We start from the raw sequence: 16,372 nt of genomic DNA, 5'->3' as shown, positions 1-16,372 counted from the left end.
TTTTGCAGCAAGTTAAATCTGATGGGTCATTTTTGACCTGTCCCTAACTTTCATGGACAGAGTTGCATTTCAGTTCACCAATGGTTGTTAGAAAGCCAAGTCTCTCTAGTTTTTTCAGCGTGCTTTAAACATCCTTCACAGCTCCATGGAGGCTGTTTTTTGTAGTCTACTTTGGCGTGTTCTTCTGTGTGTTTAAGTCTGAAGGATCTTTATGCTGCTGTGAAAGATGCAGATTAAAAAATAAGGTCTTAAACCTGGCTATTAATAGGTGGTAGTTTATTAGGCGATAGGTGTGACAGTTGTAGATATTCATATGGAATGTATCATCTTAATATCTAAGCACCGCTATTTAGCATGTGTTTTGTTTAAAGAAGACGTGGAGAAAAGAAGAAAATGTTAGGCTTCTGTCCTTTTTTCCCCTTCTCCGTGCTGTGTAAAGAAGGCCTGAAAGGTACTTGTGGTATTGTGTATTTTAAAGTTTATTTTTCTCTGTGTGAGTTTACATAGTTGTTAGTAGAAAAGCAGGTTTTATTTACCACGAAAGACTTTACGGTGACTGGAGAACTAGTGAAGTTATTACATAATAGTTATTGAGAGAATGAAAGTTGAGCAGTTGAGTAGCAATCTGTGGTCAGACTGTTTTAAAACACCTTGGTTTTAGCTTGTTTTTTGTTATCAAATTAGTCCAATGACTAATGAACATTTTGGAGACATGTTAAAGATCCATGCCCTTTGAATTAAGGTCTGAGAGCTTGTAATGCACATGCTCTGAGACACCCAAGAAATCTTCTAACATAATCAGGGAAGACCAGACTTAACAATCCTAATAAAGTAAAAAAAAATAAGCAGAAAAGAATTAACACTCCAAACAAAAACAAAAAACTCCACCTTTCATTTTTCTATACATCACAAAAGACCAATCAAGGGCACGAGTCCAATTTTTAAATACTTTTTTACGGGTCACTATTAAGCTCTTGGAGACAACAAATGTGCTCTGTCTTCCTCCATAGCTGGCTAATGCATCAAATTTATCACAGGCAGAAAGGAAGGAGGGGTGCAGATAGCCAGCCCATAGACAAAGCTACTGTATATTTAAATGCATGGGTTATAAAATTTCCTCATGTCAATTTTATTTATTCAGGAAGGTAAAACAAACACATGGGCTATGAGGATTAGCTTTGAAAACTCGTAGTTTTAGCCAACTTATCTAATAAAAAAAAAATTGAGTTCTCTGTTGGGAAAAAAAGACAATGTTGGGACGTGTTTTGTTTGCAATAGCCTCCAGAAGACATCAGCTGCATTGCATGGAATAGGCAAGTCCAGCACATCTTGGCATCTGCCAGTCCTAGTGGTCGTGCTACCGTGTGGGATCTGAGGAAGAATGAACCTATCATCAAAGTCAGCGACCACAGCAACCGGGTAATTTATTATGTTAAACTATCAAGAGCCTGTATTAATAATCATGATTAACTATTAGACGTATTTTTACCATAGTAAGACAAGTGACTGCACAGATTCTCATTAGACTCTTAAGTGACACAGGAACATGTCCTCATTTTATACTACCTGCTGTAGCATCTGTTAATTTTTTAAAGGGCTATAATTATATGCCAAAGGTGGATTATTACTTTAAATAATTAATTTTTGCAAATGATTCAATTAATATTGGCAGGGAAGGATTTTGGTAGGAAGTTTAGGGTTCAGGCAAGAGAAGGGGACATTATGTATTACTCAACAGTGAGAAGTCAGACTGGGTAAGTGATGCACACGATGCTGATAAATTCAGTATTGACCCATTCATGGCTGCAGTGGGAAGATTTTATTAAAATAGGCTGAAGTCCTGTCATCTGGAACAGTGTGTGTCTGAGAGAGAATAAAGCAGCTGATGCATTTACCAGTAGGTTTAAATAGTTTTACTTCCACAGTGAAGCTACTCCTGGAGGTTGACCTTGTGCCTTACAGCTCAGATGGAGGGTGCAAAGAACTCCAGCTCCCTTACTCTTCTGTACAGCAGCCAGGCACAGGTGCTCGGACTGCTCCCTGGCAAGACACTCCAGAGGTGTCAGGGGCAATGGCCCACATCCCCGGTGCACTGGACAGAAGAGCAGGCTGCCTTGCTGTGGAAGGCATGATATTGGGGATGTAGAAATGGGAACATCCTCTTTGTCCCATAGAGAGCTCTCCGAAGCAGAATTCCTTCCAGGGCTCACCCTGACGCACGGGCTGTGTCTCAGTAGCACAAGTGAATATTCCACATAAGGCTGACCACCCCCTGGTTGTTTGCAGCATTGTTGTCGCCATGTTCGTTCCAGGATACGAGAAAAACAAGGGGGTGTGGGATGAGGTAATATCTTCTATTGGACCAATTCCTGTTGGCGAGAGAGACAAGCTTTCTAGCTCCACAGGGCTCTTCTTCGGTCATACGGTTCACAGTTGCGGTATCTGGTTAAAGATTCATGTTTATAGTTAGGCATCTTACATTTATGAACAAGTTTATTAAAGGAAATTATTAATGATTGCAAATATTTATATTGATAAATGATTTAAAGAGTCTAAAACCTTTAAGAGGAACTAACAGTTTAAAAATATACTTAACAAACAAGTTCTTGCTTATTTGAGTTACTAATAATAACTTAGACTTCCAGTCTTAATCTGATTTACTTTTCACAATCTGCATTTTGCCAGTTTCTCAGCATAGCTTGTTTCACCTTTGAGTTCCAGCACAATGCTGTAGTGTTTGCAAGGGACTAGTTGCATGCTAACAAGTGGTTTTAATTAAAATCTATATATTTTAAATTTCATTAAAATATTTATGTAAAGGTTTTTCTGTATTTGTTGTATTAAAACACATGTTTTGGACATAAACCACATGAGTGTCCTTTTGAGAGAGCCTTTGAAACACTAAATTCAAGTAGCATTCCAGATGTTATTAAATCAATGTTCTGGGAGCTGGATTGGGAGCTTATTCCATTTGTCAGTTCTTTGCTTTGAAATAGAGGAGAGAATTTGGATCTAATCATGGTGTAACCTGGCCTATAGTCTAGTTCAGTGCTTCCTAACCAGGAGTATGTGTGCCCGTGAGGGTACGCAGAGGTCTTCTAAGGGGTACATCAACTCGTCTAGATATTTGCCTAGTTTTACAACAGTCTACATAAAAACCTCTAATGAAGTCAGTACAAACAAAAATTTCGTATAGACAATGACTTGTTTATACTGCTCTATATACGATACACTGACATATAAGTACAATATTTATATTTCAGTTGATTTATTTTATAATTATATGGTAAAATGAGAACATCAGCAATTTTTCAGTAATAGTGCACTGTGACACTTTTGTATTTTTGTGTCTGATTTTGTAAGCAAGTAGTTTTTAAGTGAGGTGAGGCTTGGGGTACGCAAGTCAAATCAGACTCCTGAAAGGGGAACAGTTGTCTGGAAAGGTTGAGAGCCACTGGTCTAGTTACGGAAGAATACAGGCACGAAATGGGAATAAACAGGGCAACACTCAAGCCAGCATTCTCCGTGCTTCTGTTTTGGAGGGTTCCTTTTTTTTATAGCTCTGCTTAATTATCTTGTGGTCTAACACTACTTTATCTATCAGATGCACTGCTCAGACTTGGCATGGCACCCTGATGTGGCTACACAGATGGTCCTGGCTTCAGAAGATGACAGGTTGCCTGTAATTCAGATGTGGGATCTTAGGTTTGCTTCTTCTCCTCTTCGTGTTTTGGAAAACCATACAAGGTATTTACAGCGGCTCGTCTGTAAATCTTGACTTTTCTTTATTGTTTAGCCATTTCCTCATTGTAATCTTGGTTTGTACACATTACTGTATTTTTACCCTCTATCAGTTGGTATAAATGCCATCTCAATTTTAAGCTCCAAGGCAGGTGCTTTAGCAGCTACTGTAATGCTTAATCTAGACTTTTAGTGATACGGCTAGCCTTTGTGCCCAGCAAACCTGTGCCAGTGGGCCACACTGGTTTTAAGGAGCTAGAACTGTGCAGAAGGTTTCTAGCTTTAATTTTTTTTTTTAAAGTACAGTACGTTTCTAGCTGTTTCCTTTGAGAAGAAAGTCTCAAAAACTTAAACATATGTAAACCGATTGCAAGGGTGCAAAGGAAGAAGCAGCTGGGCTCTACTTCTGCCGGAGGGGTTGGGGAATCTAAAGATCCCCCACCCATACAAACACTAATACATGCTTTCTAATCCAAAACGAGTTGCGTAAATTTGGGGTGTATTCTAATGAATCCTTTCACTAACTCTCCCCTAAAACCTTTTGGCTGACCTGGTGTACAGTGCTGTGAAAATGATGGACAGGAGTTTACTGCATTTGAGGATGGAGGGCAGCAAAACACTGTGTTGCAAGCACTCCCTGAAAATGCCGATGTTGACTCTGCTAATGTTAACCCTTTAGTAATAAAAAGAAGATTGCCACAAGTATTATTCACAGTTCTTATCCTGCAATTTTCCGAGTCAGGTATTCATGTGATATTTTATTCCACAATCTACCTTTTGATATCCATGTTTTTTATCAATGGATATAGTATTTGGCTTTCAGGTACCTTGCTGGATTGTGCCCTAAGTCTGTGGCTACACTGTCATGACTCCTTGTGCAGAAAGTGGAAAAAATCTATTTCAATAAAACAAATGTTGGCAGCACCTTCTCTACTCTCTCAACATAATGGGGGTGGCGAGGGACTTGGCATTTAATGATGAAGTGGCCAGGTAATCTAGATGCCTGCTAATGAGGGTGCCTCATTAATCATCATGCATTTATATTAATATTTTCTTACTATGGCTTTTCACACAGGGGTATTTTGACCATTGCTTGGAGTATGGCAGATCCTGAGCTGTTACTCAGCTGTGGAAAGGATGCTAAGATTCTCTGCTCTAACCCTAATACAGGGGAGGTATTGTATGCAACCCATTTTTAAAGGTCATAAACAGAGAAAGATTCTTTGCATTACATTTGTTGTGGAGTGTCGTGGAGAACATACCGACTTTGTATATAGATGACACAGTGATGTGAGCAAAATTATTTTTTTAAGAGTCGTTAATATTTGTTTTACAATTTTCCCCTTCATACCAAAACTATGTTCTCTGATCCCAAACATTTTGTACACGCAATCCAACTGAGAAAAATTGGGTCAGTCTTATACAAAGGTGACCTCTTTAAAACCTGCGAGTGTTAGCTGCTACTGTCAGTCATATATATTATAAACCAGGACAGGACAAGACTTGTCACCTGCTCACTCTTAGGGTTCACTGAAGGGACACTGTCAGTTCAGTTTTATTCATTTCATCTGCCTCTGCTAAAAGTAGCTTTGTGAAGTGTACCTGTCTATGGGCTCTTGGTTTTTTGTCCATGGTTTCCTTGAGGTGTGTTTTTTGGCACATCTGCTGTTCTTTGCAACCCAAAGAAATCATGAGTCAAAAATCTGGAGTCCGGTGATACATATGGGCAGGGGTGGAAGTGAGATCAAATACTTACCGGTACGGGGGCCAGTCTTGGGTGGAAGGGGCGGGGCTGGGCGTCAGCCAGCCCTTCCACACTGCCCAGTGCTGCACTGGGCTGTGGCAGCAATTTAAAGGGCCCAGGGCTCTGGGCGCTGCTGCGGTAGCAGCGGCGGTGGCCAGGAGCCCTGGCCCCTTTTAAATCGCTGGGCTCCGGGGCAGCTGCCCTCCCCCACCCCATCAGCGGCCCTGGGGGGGCGCAAAAGGGGCAGCGACATTAAAGCGCTGCCATGGCAGTGCTTTAACGTCAGCTGTGTACGAGCCGGTAAGGCGGCCACTTCTTACCGGTACGCTGTACCGGCCTACTTTCACCCCTGCATGTGGGAACCCTGAACCCTTTCTTTTGCACATGTGAAAGCCTTTGTAGACCACACACCTGCTCACTACCTCCTTTGGCCCCCACAGAGTAGGGTATTTGAGAGGTCCTGCTTTCTTTGCCCCTACTCCAAGGACGGCGTTTTTGAAGGTGTTGAGGCTTCCTGGCCATGGGTTTTTGACTTGATTTCATCCCTTCAGAGTTACATATGAGAACTCTGATTTGGGGGAGAAATCAAATTAGAATTGATTGTGTCATTTCTTACTCCACCATTTAAATGGCAGTAGCCTACTCTAATACAGATGTTTTTGCTCCTACATCTTTATGGCTCTGATTTGGCAAAGCACTTAATCACATGCTTAAAGTTAAGCAGGTGCGTAGTCCCACTGAAGTTAAGTATGTTTCACTGCTTTGTTGGATGGGAATTTATATGTCTCCCCGTCCCCCCACTTTTTTTTTTTTTAAGCTACAAGGCATTTTCAGCCAGACACTATTTTGTATTTGCTGTAGAAGTGGTAAGAATTAATGTCTGATTGTATTGATGGAAAATTAATAGAAGCTTTAATAATTAACATTCCTTCCAGGTTTTTAACTGAACAACTTTTTAAAAGGGTGGGGATTCTTTATTCAGTAGACTTGAGTCTTTAATTAAAATCTATGGGAAGTAAAGAGGTAGGTTTTCGCCCACCAGAGGGCTCCCATAGTTGCTATATAACACAAGAGAAACTCATTGAGTCATGGAAACATAGTTTTAAAATATGAATACATTTTCTTTGGCTGTTTGAAATGTGCCCTAACACCTTCCTATGGATGTTGCCGTAATGCAAAAAGACCCAAAACTGCACAAAACAATGGTGAAAGTCAGCATAAGTAAACAGGCTTCTCTGAAGGTTCAGCTATACCTCATTCTTCCAATCATGCCCTCATGCCAAAGCAACCAGCCTTCTGCTGTGCCCTGATCGGCAGCAGACCATGGTTCTGTTGAATCAAAGTGGGAAGCCAAGGGTTCTCAGCTGAGAAACTTAGCATAATTTCCAATGGGATTTAGGCTCCTAAATCCCTTAGGGTTTTCTGAAAAATTCACCCTAAGTGACTAGCCCAGGGTTGCACAGGATGTCTGTGGCAGAGGTGGGCACAGAAGCCAGATCTCCTGAGTCGCATTCCAGCCACAAAACCATCATTTTTCTCTTGAAAGCCTTTAGCCACAGTTTTTAGCCCCTCCTTTCTCTCGTCCCATGGAGATGATTTTAAAGTAGGACACCCTAATCCTGTTTCAGAGTGTAGTTGCCCATCGTATGGACACAGGATCTTTAGTGACACATTAGCGTCTATAGTGTCATTTATTATGTTAATACTGTTTCATCAAACTCTGTTTTGGCACAGGTGTTGTATGAGCTTCCCACAAATACCCAGTGGTGCTTTGACGTTCAGTGGTGTCCCAGAAACCCTGCTCTCCTTTCAGCTGCTTCTTTTGATGGACGGATCAGCATTTACTCCATCATGGGAGGGAGCACAGATGGTTTGAGGCAGAAACAGGTAGACAAGGTATTGAAAAATGTGAAGTTAGAAAAGAAAATACTTAGTTCCATGTGACAAAATTTGAAAATGGCGGAAGCATTGACAGTCGAAGTAGTACGCTAGACTGTTGAATAATTATCATGTACAAATATGTATCTTACATTGAACACTGCAGGAAATGTGCAATCAGTTTCTTTCTCTTTAAAGCTCTCATCCTCCTTTGGGAATCTTGATCCATTTGGCACGGGACAGCCCCTTCCTCCGTTGCAGCTTCCACAGCAGACGACTCCTCAGAGCACTGTTCTACCATTAAAGAAGCCACCCAAATGGGTCCGACGGCCTGTGGGTGCATCGTTTTCAGTAAGTGAGAGGCCCTTTATAGGCTACTGAGTGGGCAAAATTGACTTTGCGATAAAGTTTCTGATATATTCTCTGCAAGCAGTGTAGAAGGGGTTCCATATTGCATTACAACAGAGCTTCACTCATTTGCAATAATGACTGGAAGGTCCACTGTGGGGTACCGCGTTTTGCAGTTGGCAGCCAAGCGAATAAATACGTTCCAGAATAATTTTTATAGGTGCTGCATCACCATACACTTTGTTAATGTAGTTTGCTATGTCTACTTTAGTTTTCAATTATGAACTACACTTCATAGTAAAAAGAAAAAGAGTACTTGTGGCACCTTAGAGACTAACCAATTTATTTGAGCATAAGCTTTCGTGAGCTACAGCTCACTTCATTGGATGCATACTGTGGAAAGTGTACAGCTCACTTCATCGGACGCATACTGTGGAAAGTGTAGAAGATCTTCTACACTTTCCACAGTATGCGTCCGATGAAGTGAGCTGTAGCTCACGAAAGCTTATGCTCAAATAAATTGGTTAGTCTCTAAGGTGCCACAAGTACTCCTTTTCTTTTTGCGAATACAGACTAACACGGCTGTTACTCTGAAATCTTCATAGTAAATACACTCTATGTTTAGTAACACCTTTGAAGTGTATGAGACCTCTCTGCTGTTAAGTCTTTGCTGAGAAGCAGGGTGAGAATGCCAAGTTTTATTGATTTTTTTTTTTTTTTTTTTTTTTAAGGATTATCAAAGTCACAGGTTAACCAAGTGAGATTTAGCAAGGTTCCACTGTACTTTGAGAGCAGAGCCATCTGTTCTATAAGTACATTGTTCACTTACTTCTAAGTTACAGGGTTTTAAACTGAGAACTAGAATATGCCAGGTTTTTGTTCTCTCGGTGAACCCTGACTCAGAATAGATATCTGTGCCAAAATACTGATCTAGTCTCAGCATAGTGTTATCTGATTCATAGGTTAAAGTGAAATTTGACATCTCCAGTAGGGTATAATTCATGTTGTTTTAGAAACAATTCATATATACTTCTAACTGTACTTTGGGATGTTGATTCCCATTATCTCATCCTAGTTCTCTATTAGCTAACTGAGAAATTTGGAGTTGTGTGGGTTTTTTGTTTTATATTATACTGGCTTCATTTAGAGCCAAATTGGTTAACTTCTTTTTTTCTTCTTTCCCTATTATCCAAATCTTGTTTTTTTCTTGGCCACTTTTATTTCTGTCGCTCTAATCTGCCAGTTGTGTGCTGTCTAAGGTAGAGTTGCACATTTTTAGGCATATTTTCAGGTAGCACTTACCATGCCATATGTGTATGCATAATTTAATTATTTAACAATTATATTGTAGCAAAGGAGTGGGGTGGGCAAACTGCGGCCCGGGAGGTCACATCTGGCCCTCTAGACATTTTAATCCGGCCCTCGAGCTCCCTCCGGGGAGCAGGGTACAGGGCTTGCCCCGCTCCGCGTGGCTCCTGGAAGCAGCGGCATGTCCCTCCTCTGGCTCCTATGCGTAGGGGCAGCCAGGGGGCTCCACGCGCCGCCCCCGCAGCTCCCATTGGCCGGGAACTGCGGCCAATGGGAGCTGCAGGGGCAGCACCTGTGGACAGGGCAGCACACAGAGCTGCCTGGCCGTGCCTCCGTGTAGGAGCTGGATGGGGGGACATGCCACTGCTTCTGGGAGCCGCTTGAGGTAAGCGCCACACGGAGCCTGCACCCCTGCCCTTCTCCCATGCCCCAGCCCTGATCCCCCTCCTGCCCTCAGTCCCAGCCCAGAGCACCCTCTGCACCCTGAACCCCTCATTCCCAGCCCCACCCCAGAGCCCACACCTCCAGCTGGAGCCCTCCCCCGCCCTCCCTTACCTGAGTCTCCAATTCTGTGAGCATTCATGGTCTGCCATACAATTTCCATACCCAGATGTGGCTCTCGGGCCAAAAAGTTTGTCCACCCCTGTTGTAGCAGCACCAGAAGCCCCAATCAAGATTAGAGCCCCATTGTGCAAGATGTACAAATACACTGTCCCTGTTCCTAGGAGCTTTCAGTCTGAGGCTGTGATCCTACAAATGTTTATGCAAATGAGTAACTTTACTCTTGTGTGTAGTCTCAGTGCGTTCAGTGGGACTACTCACATGTGTAAGTGTTTGCAGGATTGGGGCATTAGAATGAATCAAGAGAGAAAATTTGTGTGTAAGTAATATATAAAGTGTGTGTGTGTGTTTGTATAAATGTGTGTGCATTGTATAAATACGTTATATATGTAATATTTGGTACATTATTTATTAAATTACAGTTTGGAGGGAAGCTAGTTACATTTGAGAATATAAAGTCTCATCAACAAGGAGCTGAGCAGCAGCAGCACCAAGTGTATGTGAGTCAAGTTGTCACCGAGAAAGAGTTTCTGAACCGTTCGGATCAGCTGCAAGAAGCTGTGCAGTCCGAAGGCTTCTTCAACTACTGTCAGAAAAAAATAGAAGCTGCCCAGACTGATTTTGAGAAAAATGTATGGTCTTTCTTAAAGGTAGTGTTTTTCAGATGTTTCTGAATTATTAAAGGATTCCCTAGCCTCTGAAAACCAATACTAAAAGTGGTTCTCAGTGCATGGTAAAACATTTTAAACAGAAGACACTGTGTAAAGATAATGAGGCAATTTCTAGTTTGTACAGTAGAATGAGATTAGATTCTGAAAATGGTATCAAATAATCCATATACTTGATCAAAAGAGATTACTGATGGCAGGACAAGGAATCTTTGAAATAGGTATGCTTTAGTGTCTGCTCTTAAAGGTGTTCTAGCAGAAGCAAAGAGCTACAGATTCTGGGGAAGGTTTGACACAATTTAACCATTTGGCCTAGTATTGGTACATCTTTATACTAGCTCAGGTAATGAGAGATTTCAGTTTTAGTATTTGGTAAGGTAAAATATGCTTTCTATTATTAGTTATGACATTTTGTATTTTCAGAATAAGAACTAAATGGAAATTCAAGAGGTCCAGTTACTAGACATAGCTATACTCAGAGGCCCAGGTCCTCGGAGTCCACAATTAAGTTCTCCCTTTTTAACACATTTTGCTTAATCATCAATTCCCAATAAATGATTACGCATGTCAGTTGAAATTAAATGGGGAAAATGAAATTAGGATTCAAAACATGCTTCTGTTGACTGAGTTGTTTTTTTTTTAAGGTGAATTTTGAAGAAGATTCTCGTGGCAAATACCTTGAACTTTTGGGGTACAGGAAGGAAGACCTAGGGCAAAAGGTAAATCTGTTTGAAAGTTGTGTATTTATTAAGTATTTATACTGAGGAATATATTGAAATATGAAATATTAGAGACAGGATCAGAAGTTGAGGTGCTTATATTATTTGGCATATAGATGGAGAGTTGGAATGGCAATAACAAAACAGAGCATGTGAGAGGACAGAACATTTTTCTGTGTAGTAGTATCTTGAGGATGCTTCCTGATAACTCAGTTAAAGCTGTATTATCCCAGGATGCAGTTATTACCCTATGTTAACTACTATAATTCAATTACTATCCTATAAACTAGTGGTCTCCAACCTTTTTATGCCCAAGATCACTTTTTGAATCTAAGGGCAATCCATGATCTAACTGCCTCTTCCCCATGGCCCTGCCCCACTCACTCCATCCCCCCCTCCCTCCGTCCCTCACTCTCCCCCACCCTCACGCACTTTCACCAGGCTGGGGTAGGGGGTTGGGGTTCGGGAGGGGGTGCGGGCTTTGGGCTGGGGCCGAGGGGTTCGCAGTGTGGGAGGGGGCTCTGGGCTGAGCCTGGGGCAGGGGGTTGGGGTGCAGGGTTAGCATGTGGAGCCCCCTGGCTGCACCTGCGTGTAGGAGCCGGAAGGGGGACATGCCAGCTTTTTCCCGGAAGCCACGAAGCGCAGAGGCTAGCAGGGAGCCTGCCAGCCCCGGCACCACCAACTGGACAGTCAACGGCCCGGGCAGCGGTCCTGACCGGAGCCACCAGGATCCCTTTTCGACCGGGTGTTCTGGTCGAACTTTTCTGAGCTTACTTTTCAAGCCATCTACTTTATCTCACAGTGCTGTGTTCTTCACTTTTTCAGTAGAACAGTATTGCATCTATTATGAAATCTCTAGTTTGTTTTCCTTTAATTTTGACTAAATTGGTTCAAACACTTTACTCATTTTTGTAATCTGTAGCACCTCCAAACTTAAGTGTGTCTGAAAAATAGCTAGTTTTCAGCAAAGAATTGCACTTTAAACTGAATCCGTGTTATCTATTGAGTTGAAAAAATACAGAGTGACTGACTAATTTTAGAGTTAATGACATCATGACAACAAAAAACAGTGAATCTCAATTTATTCTTTAACATTTTTAGGTTTCTTACCTTATCCCTAATATAAAAAGAGCAATTGGTGTCAGTTTGCCAAAATAAGCTTCTAGTAGCATGCGGATTTATTTTATTATTTTTTGGTCTGGCACTCTGGCCAACACAAGGGAACTTCTGGAATATCACTTTTCATTGCTGTATTTACAGTAATGTAAATAAAAATGAGAGTCTAGAAAAAACCCTGTGCATTAAGCTAAATTTACAGACTAGAACAGCCTTTAGGGATACTATTCAACCTGTAGAACTAGAAGTAATCGGATGAGATTAGTGGTATTAGAAAAGTCATCCTGTCCAGCTGCTAGACTAATGCTTTTCCAGTCTGTATTTTAACTCTTTATGTATACATTAGGTTGGGATTTTCAAAGGGACCTAAAGGAGTTAGACACCCACTTCACATTGAAAGTCAATGAGAGGTAGGTGTCTGAACTCTTCCACCTGTTTGAAAATCCTACCCTGACACATTGTCCTGCTGTGGTTGCAACAATCCTAACAAAACCCAGTTTTCCCTAATCACTATAGACAGGGATTTTTTTCCCCCTGAGAGCTGTGTTATAACATTATTATTTTATTACTACACTAGAACTCAGAAGCCCCAATCAGGATTGGGGCCCTATATTGTGCAACACAACGGAAGACGCAGTCTCTGCCCCCAGAAAGCTAAAATCCAAGAAGATTTTAACCTTTAGAAGCGGTCAGTTCCATCACAGTTTGGTTAGCATGGGTCTCAAAGTAAATTCCTCTGCACAATGATCAGGGCAACGTTCTAGCATGGTTTCAACTCTCATGCAATCAGGGCCTTCTCTTCATCTCCAACTTACGGTGACCTGCGAGATGTTAACTCTTGCTACATACCCTAAAGTAAGAGAGAAAACCACTTCTCTAATAAATCTTATTTATTTTGTAGATTACTTCAGCTCTGAATAAAGAGAGTCTTGTAGATGGCAAACTAGAGGAGGTAAGCAAACAAAAACAACAAAAATCTTTTTTGCCATATTAATATAACAAAAATGTGCCAGGTAAGAATAATTTCTCTTTTAACTCAGTAGTTATACCAGAACATATGAATGACTCAGATTATGAGAATGTTGCAAATTTACAATTTCCACATAAAATACGAAAGTTCATATGAAGAAAAATCCCTGAAATCTCTGGCTCTAGAACTGTGTGAATATCATTAGTTAGTTTATTTCTTATCACCCAGTTAGCAGTTAATGGTGTGTTTGTTTTAGGATCTCTGTCTACAGGGAGAGAAATTAATCTTGACACGAGTTTTGTAGGGTTTCTTTGTTCCTCCATATTGGTTGCTTTTTTAATCCCTTTGTAGTGTCCATTACAATGTTTATATTGTCTATGGGTGTAGAAAGGTGCCATATCCTTCCTGTTGTCAGGCAATCTCTGCAGCCTCCGGATCATTAACAAAAAGAATTGCAACGTGTTGGGGGAAGAACCACCCTGGTTTTTTATCATTTTAAAATAAAAAATGGATTTAAAAAGAAATCTTTTTCAATATTTGGGGTGGGGGGAGAGTAAAGGACTTATGTGATGTCCTCTCCCTCCTCTGGTCTGAGGAGAACCACAATGGCTTGGAAAGCACAGAGTAAATAACAACCTTCTTAGCTAGCCCAGAAATAAACAGCTCCTCTTCTCTCTTTCTCTCTGCAGCCCCACATTCTCAGCAAGTCATGTTTGTTGTAGGCAATCACTACTTATATTGCAATTTCTACCTTCCCTTAAACAATTGCTAAAACAAAGTGCTGTGACCTCTGGTTAAATCTAATTAAAGTAGTAATTCACACTAATGGTAGTTCCAGGGAGAAATATAATCTGTGACATTTAAGTGCTCATCACTCTGGAGACAGACAGTAGGGAGAATCCTGCCCTTATCATATGGAATGAGGAAGCTGGGGAAGGGAGCTCTCACCACAACAATAATCTAGGTGCTGTCCAGGTCCAGGATTGTAGGGGTGGGAGAAGGCAGGGAATGCACTGCCAGGCAGCATGCTTTGCTCCTGTCAAGAGGAGCAGTTTGTGGCCCTGGCTAGTGTGTGCTGTACATTGCTGGATACGGTTTGAGGGGGCTGCCCACTCTTCCCAGAGTGAATATGGCGCACCAGCCGGTCTGGAAGCTAGGCCCTTCTTGTAACGGGGTGCTCACCGCGCCCTGCTGGGGTCAGCCTCCTGGCCCCGCTCCCCAGTGAGTCAGGACCACTTCAAGCTGGTGCAACACCTGTGCTCTTTATTCCTGTGTCCGGTCCCCCCCAACCAGCTCCAATTATTTACAGAGCATTTACAGGTTTGGCCTAGCACAGGCCTCAGTCCCAACAGGCTCCTGGCTCCTTCTGAGCATACTCTCCCCTCCTGGTCTCCACCACCGTCCCCCCCAACTCACTTCCTCTCAAGCTTTTAGCCCCTGTTAATGAGGCTGGCAGGTGTGGCCAGCTTCCAGGACAGTCCTAAGTAGTGGCCCAGCCCCAACCCACTTCCCCTGACTGGGGCCAGGGTGGCAGGAGCTGATTAGGGCTTCCCCTGCAGCGCCTTGCCGTACTTCTTCCCTAGCATATCTGTCTGCAGATATGGTTTAATGGTTTAATTTTCAGCATGTGGGACTGAATCTGAGATTCCCACAGCTTTCTTGTAAGAATGGCTTGCATTGAATATGCATATTTTTTTTCTTTTAATGGTCTAAAGCGGTAGTGAAATATACCCTCGCCCTACATTCTCTCCCTCACGCTCTCTCCTTCGTCAGAGTCTGTTACAAATGCTCTTCCTGTCATCATAGTGCACGTGCTCTCTTGGCTACTGTCAATTAGTGTCAAATTTAAAAAAAGTGGCTACATGTGTTCAGATGGCTAATTTGAAACCTGTGGCCTGGTTTACACCTACAAATTATATTGACCTAGCTGCATTGCTCAGGGCTATGAAGAACTCTGTGCCCTGTGCAAAGTAGTTAGGTCGTCCTAACCCCCACTGTAGATGAAAGAATTCTTCCATCAGCATAGCTACCATCTCTCAGAGAGGCGGATTGTCTGCATCAGTGGAAAAACCCCTTCTGTCAGCGTAGGAAGCATCTACCCTACAGCAGCTACAATGGCGAATCTGCAGCGCTGTAGCAGTGTGGATGTGCCCTAAGTGTGGCTCTAGTTAGTGGGGAAAACCAAGGAAGTGAAGACATTTACATTTCTGCAAATGGAGTTCTGCTCTTGGCAGACTGGCTCTGTATATTGTTGGGCTCGTGTTCCTTTTAATCTGCGTTCTTCACAGCTGAGTGTCTCTCGCTCTCTCTCTCTCTCTCCCCCTCCTGCTAACTTTTTCCAAATGTCATCTTCCGTTCTCTGCAAAAGGCTCTTAAAGAATCTGACCAATCAGTACAAAGTGATGAAGAAGATAGCCAGGCTACTGAAGAGCCATTCTTGGGAGAGGTAAGCATTGGCTTCTGTATTAACTATGTTAGGTTATCACACACTTACCCACTGCCTTAACAGCTCATTTTCTTTCTAGTGCATCTTTCTAATGTTCTCTTTGTGTGTGTATTGTACCTGTGTATATTTGCACAATGGCAAATGAGAGGGGAGGTAGTCAATCAACAGTTTCTCTGCTCAGGTTTGGTCCACACGATGAAAAGGCTGAGAACTCATGTTCAAAGGAGACTCACACTGGGTAGTACACATTTCTATATGAATTTTATTTTAAATTCAAAAATTAACACGTTGTGCATAGATTTTCACATTGGATTTGAGATAGTTGGGGGGGGGGGGGGTTTAAGTGAAAGATCACAAAGGGTTCTATTGTAGAGGCTGCTGAATGCTCTGGCCCTTATCCAGTTTAGCATTTTTAAGCATGTGCTTAATTTTCAGCATGAGAGTGGTCTCATTTCAATGCCCAGAGCTAAGCATGTGTTTAAATGCTTTGCAGGATTGAGCCAGGTTGCCCAGGACTTTGCAGGATCACGCACCAGATCTCTGTGCAGTAAAGTTAAGTGTTAGCTAGATAGCATTAACATACAGAGCAGCCTTTTTGTGGGGAAAAAATTTATGCTTATTTAAAAAGCAGTACATACCAACCTGATGCATCATGGTGGAGCAATTAGATGCTTGGACATTGACTCACCCTGACACCTTGAGCAGGTGACGTAACTTTTTGGTTTCCCTCTCTGTAAAATGAGGATGTTATCATCTGCAGTCCTCACAGTGGGACTGTGAGGATTGATTACCGAAAGTTTCTGGAGGTTTTTTTTATTATTATTATTCTGTGCATTCATGCATGGAAATCCCAAGGCTGTACCTTGTTGTCCA

The 16,372-nt window shown here is 42.0% G+C and overlaps 1 protein-coding gene across 11 annotated transcripts in view; it reads left to right on the top strand.

The window, feature by feature from the left end:
• Positions 1 to 16,372, top strand: part of SEC31A (SEC31 homolog A, COPII coat complex component) — a 65,921-nt gene that overhangs the window by 12,993 nt on the left and 36,556 nt on the right. For all 11 annotated transcript variants that reach the window (XM_074950492.1, XM_074950491.1, XM_074950489.1 and 8 more), the window contains exons 6-14: positions 1,279 to 1,419; positions 3,605 to 3,747; positions 4,817 to 4,916; positions 7,220 to 7,381; positions 7,562 to 7,714; positions 10,003 to 10,230; positions 10,893 to 10,967; positions 12,985 to 13,035; positions 15,422 to 15,499. In XM_074950492.1, the coding sequence (XP_074806593.1) occupies positions 1,279 to 1,419; positions 3,605 to 3,747; positions 4,817 to 4,916; positions 7,220 to 7,381; positions 7,562 to 7,714; positions 10,003 to 10,230; positions 10,893 to 10,967; positions 12,985 to 13,035; positions 15,422 to 15,499 (1,131 nt within the window). The remainder of the gene's footprint in view (positions 1 to 1,278; positions 1,420 to 3,604; positions 3,748 to 4,816; positions 4,917 to 7,219; positions 7,382 to 7,561; positions 7,715 to 10,002; positions 10,231 to 10,892; positions 10,968 to 12,984; positions 13,036 to 15,421; positions 15,500 to 16,372) is intronic.

Source organism: Natator depressus, chromosome 4, assembly GCF_965152275.1.
Source record: "Natator depressus isolate rNatDep1 chromosome 4, rNatDep2.hap1, whole genome shotgun sequence".
In the NCBI taxonomy this organism is placed as follows: Eukaryota; Metazoa; Chordata; order Testudines; family Cheloniidae; genus Natator; species Natator depressus.
The sequence above is the reverse complement of the archived record's forward strand: the minus strand, read 5'-3'. Positions and strand labels throughout refer to the sequence as shown.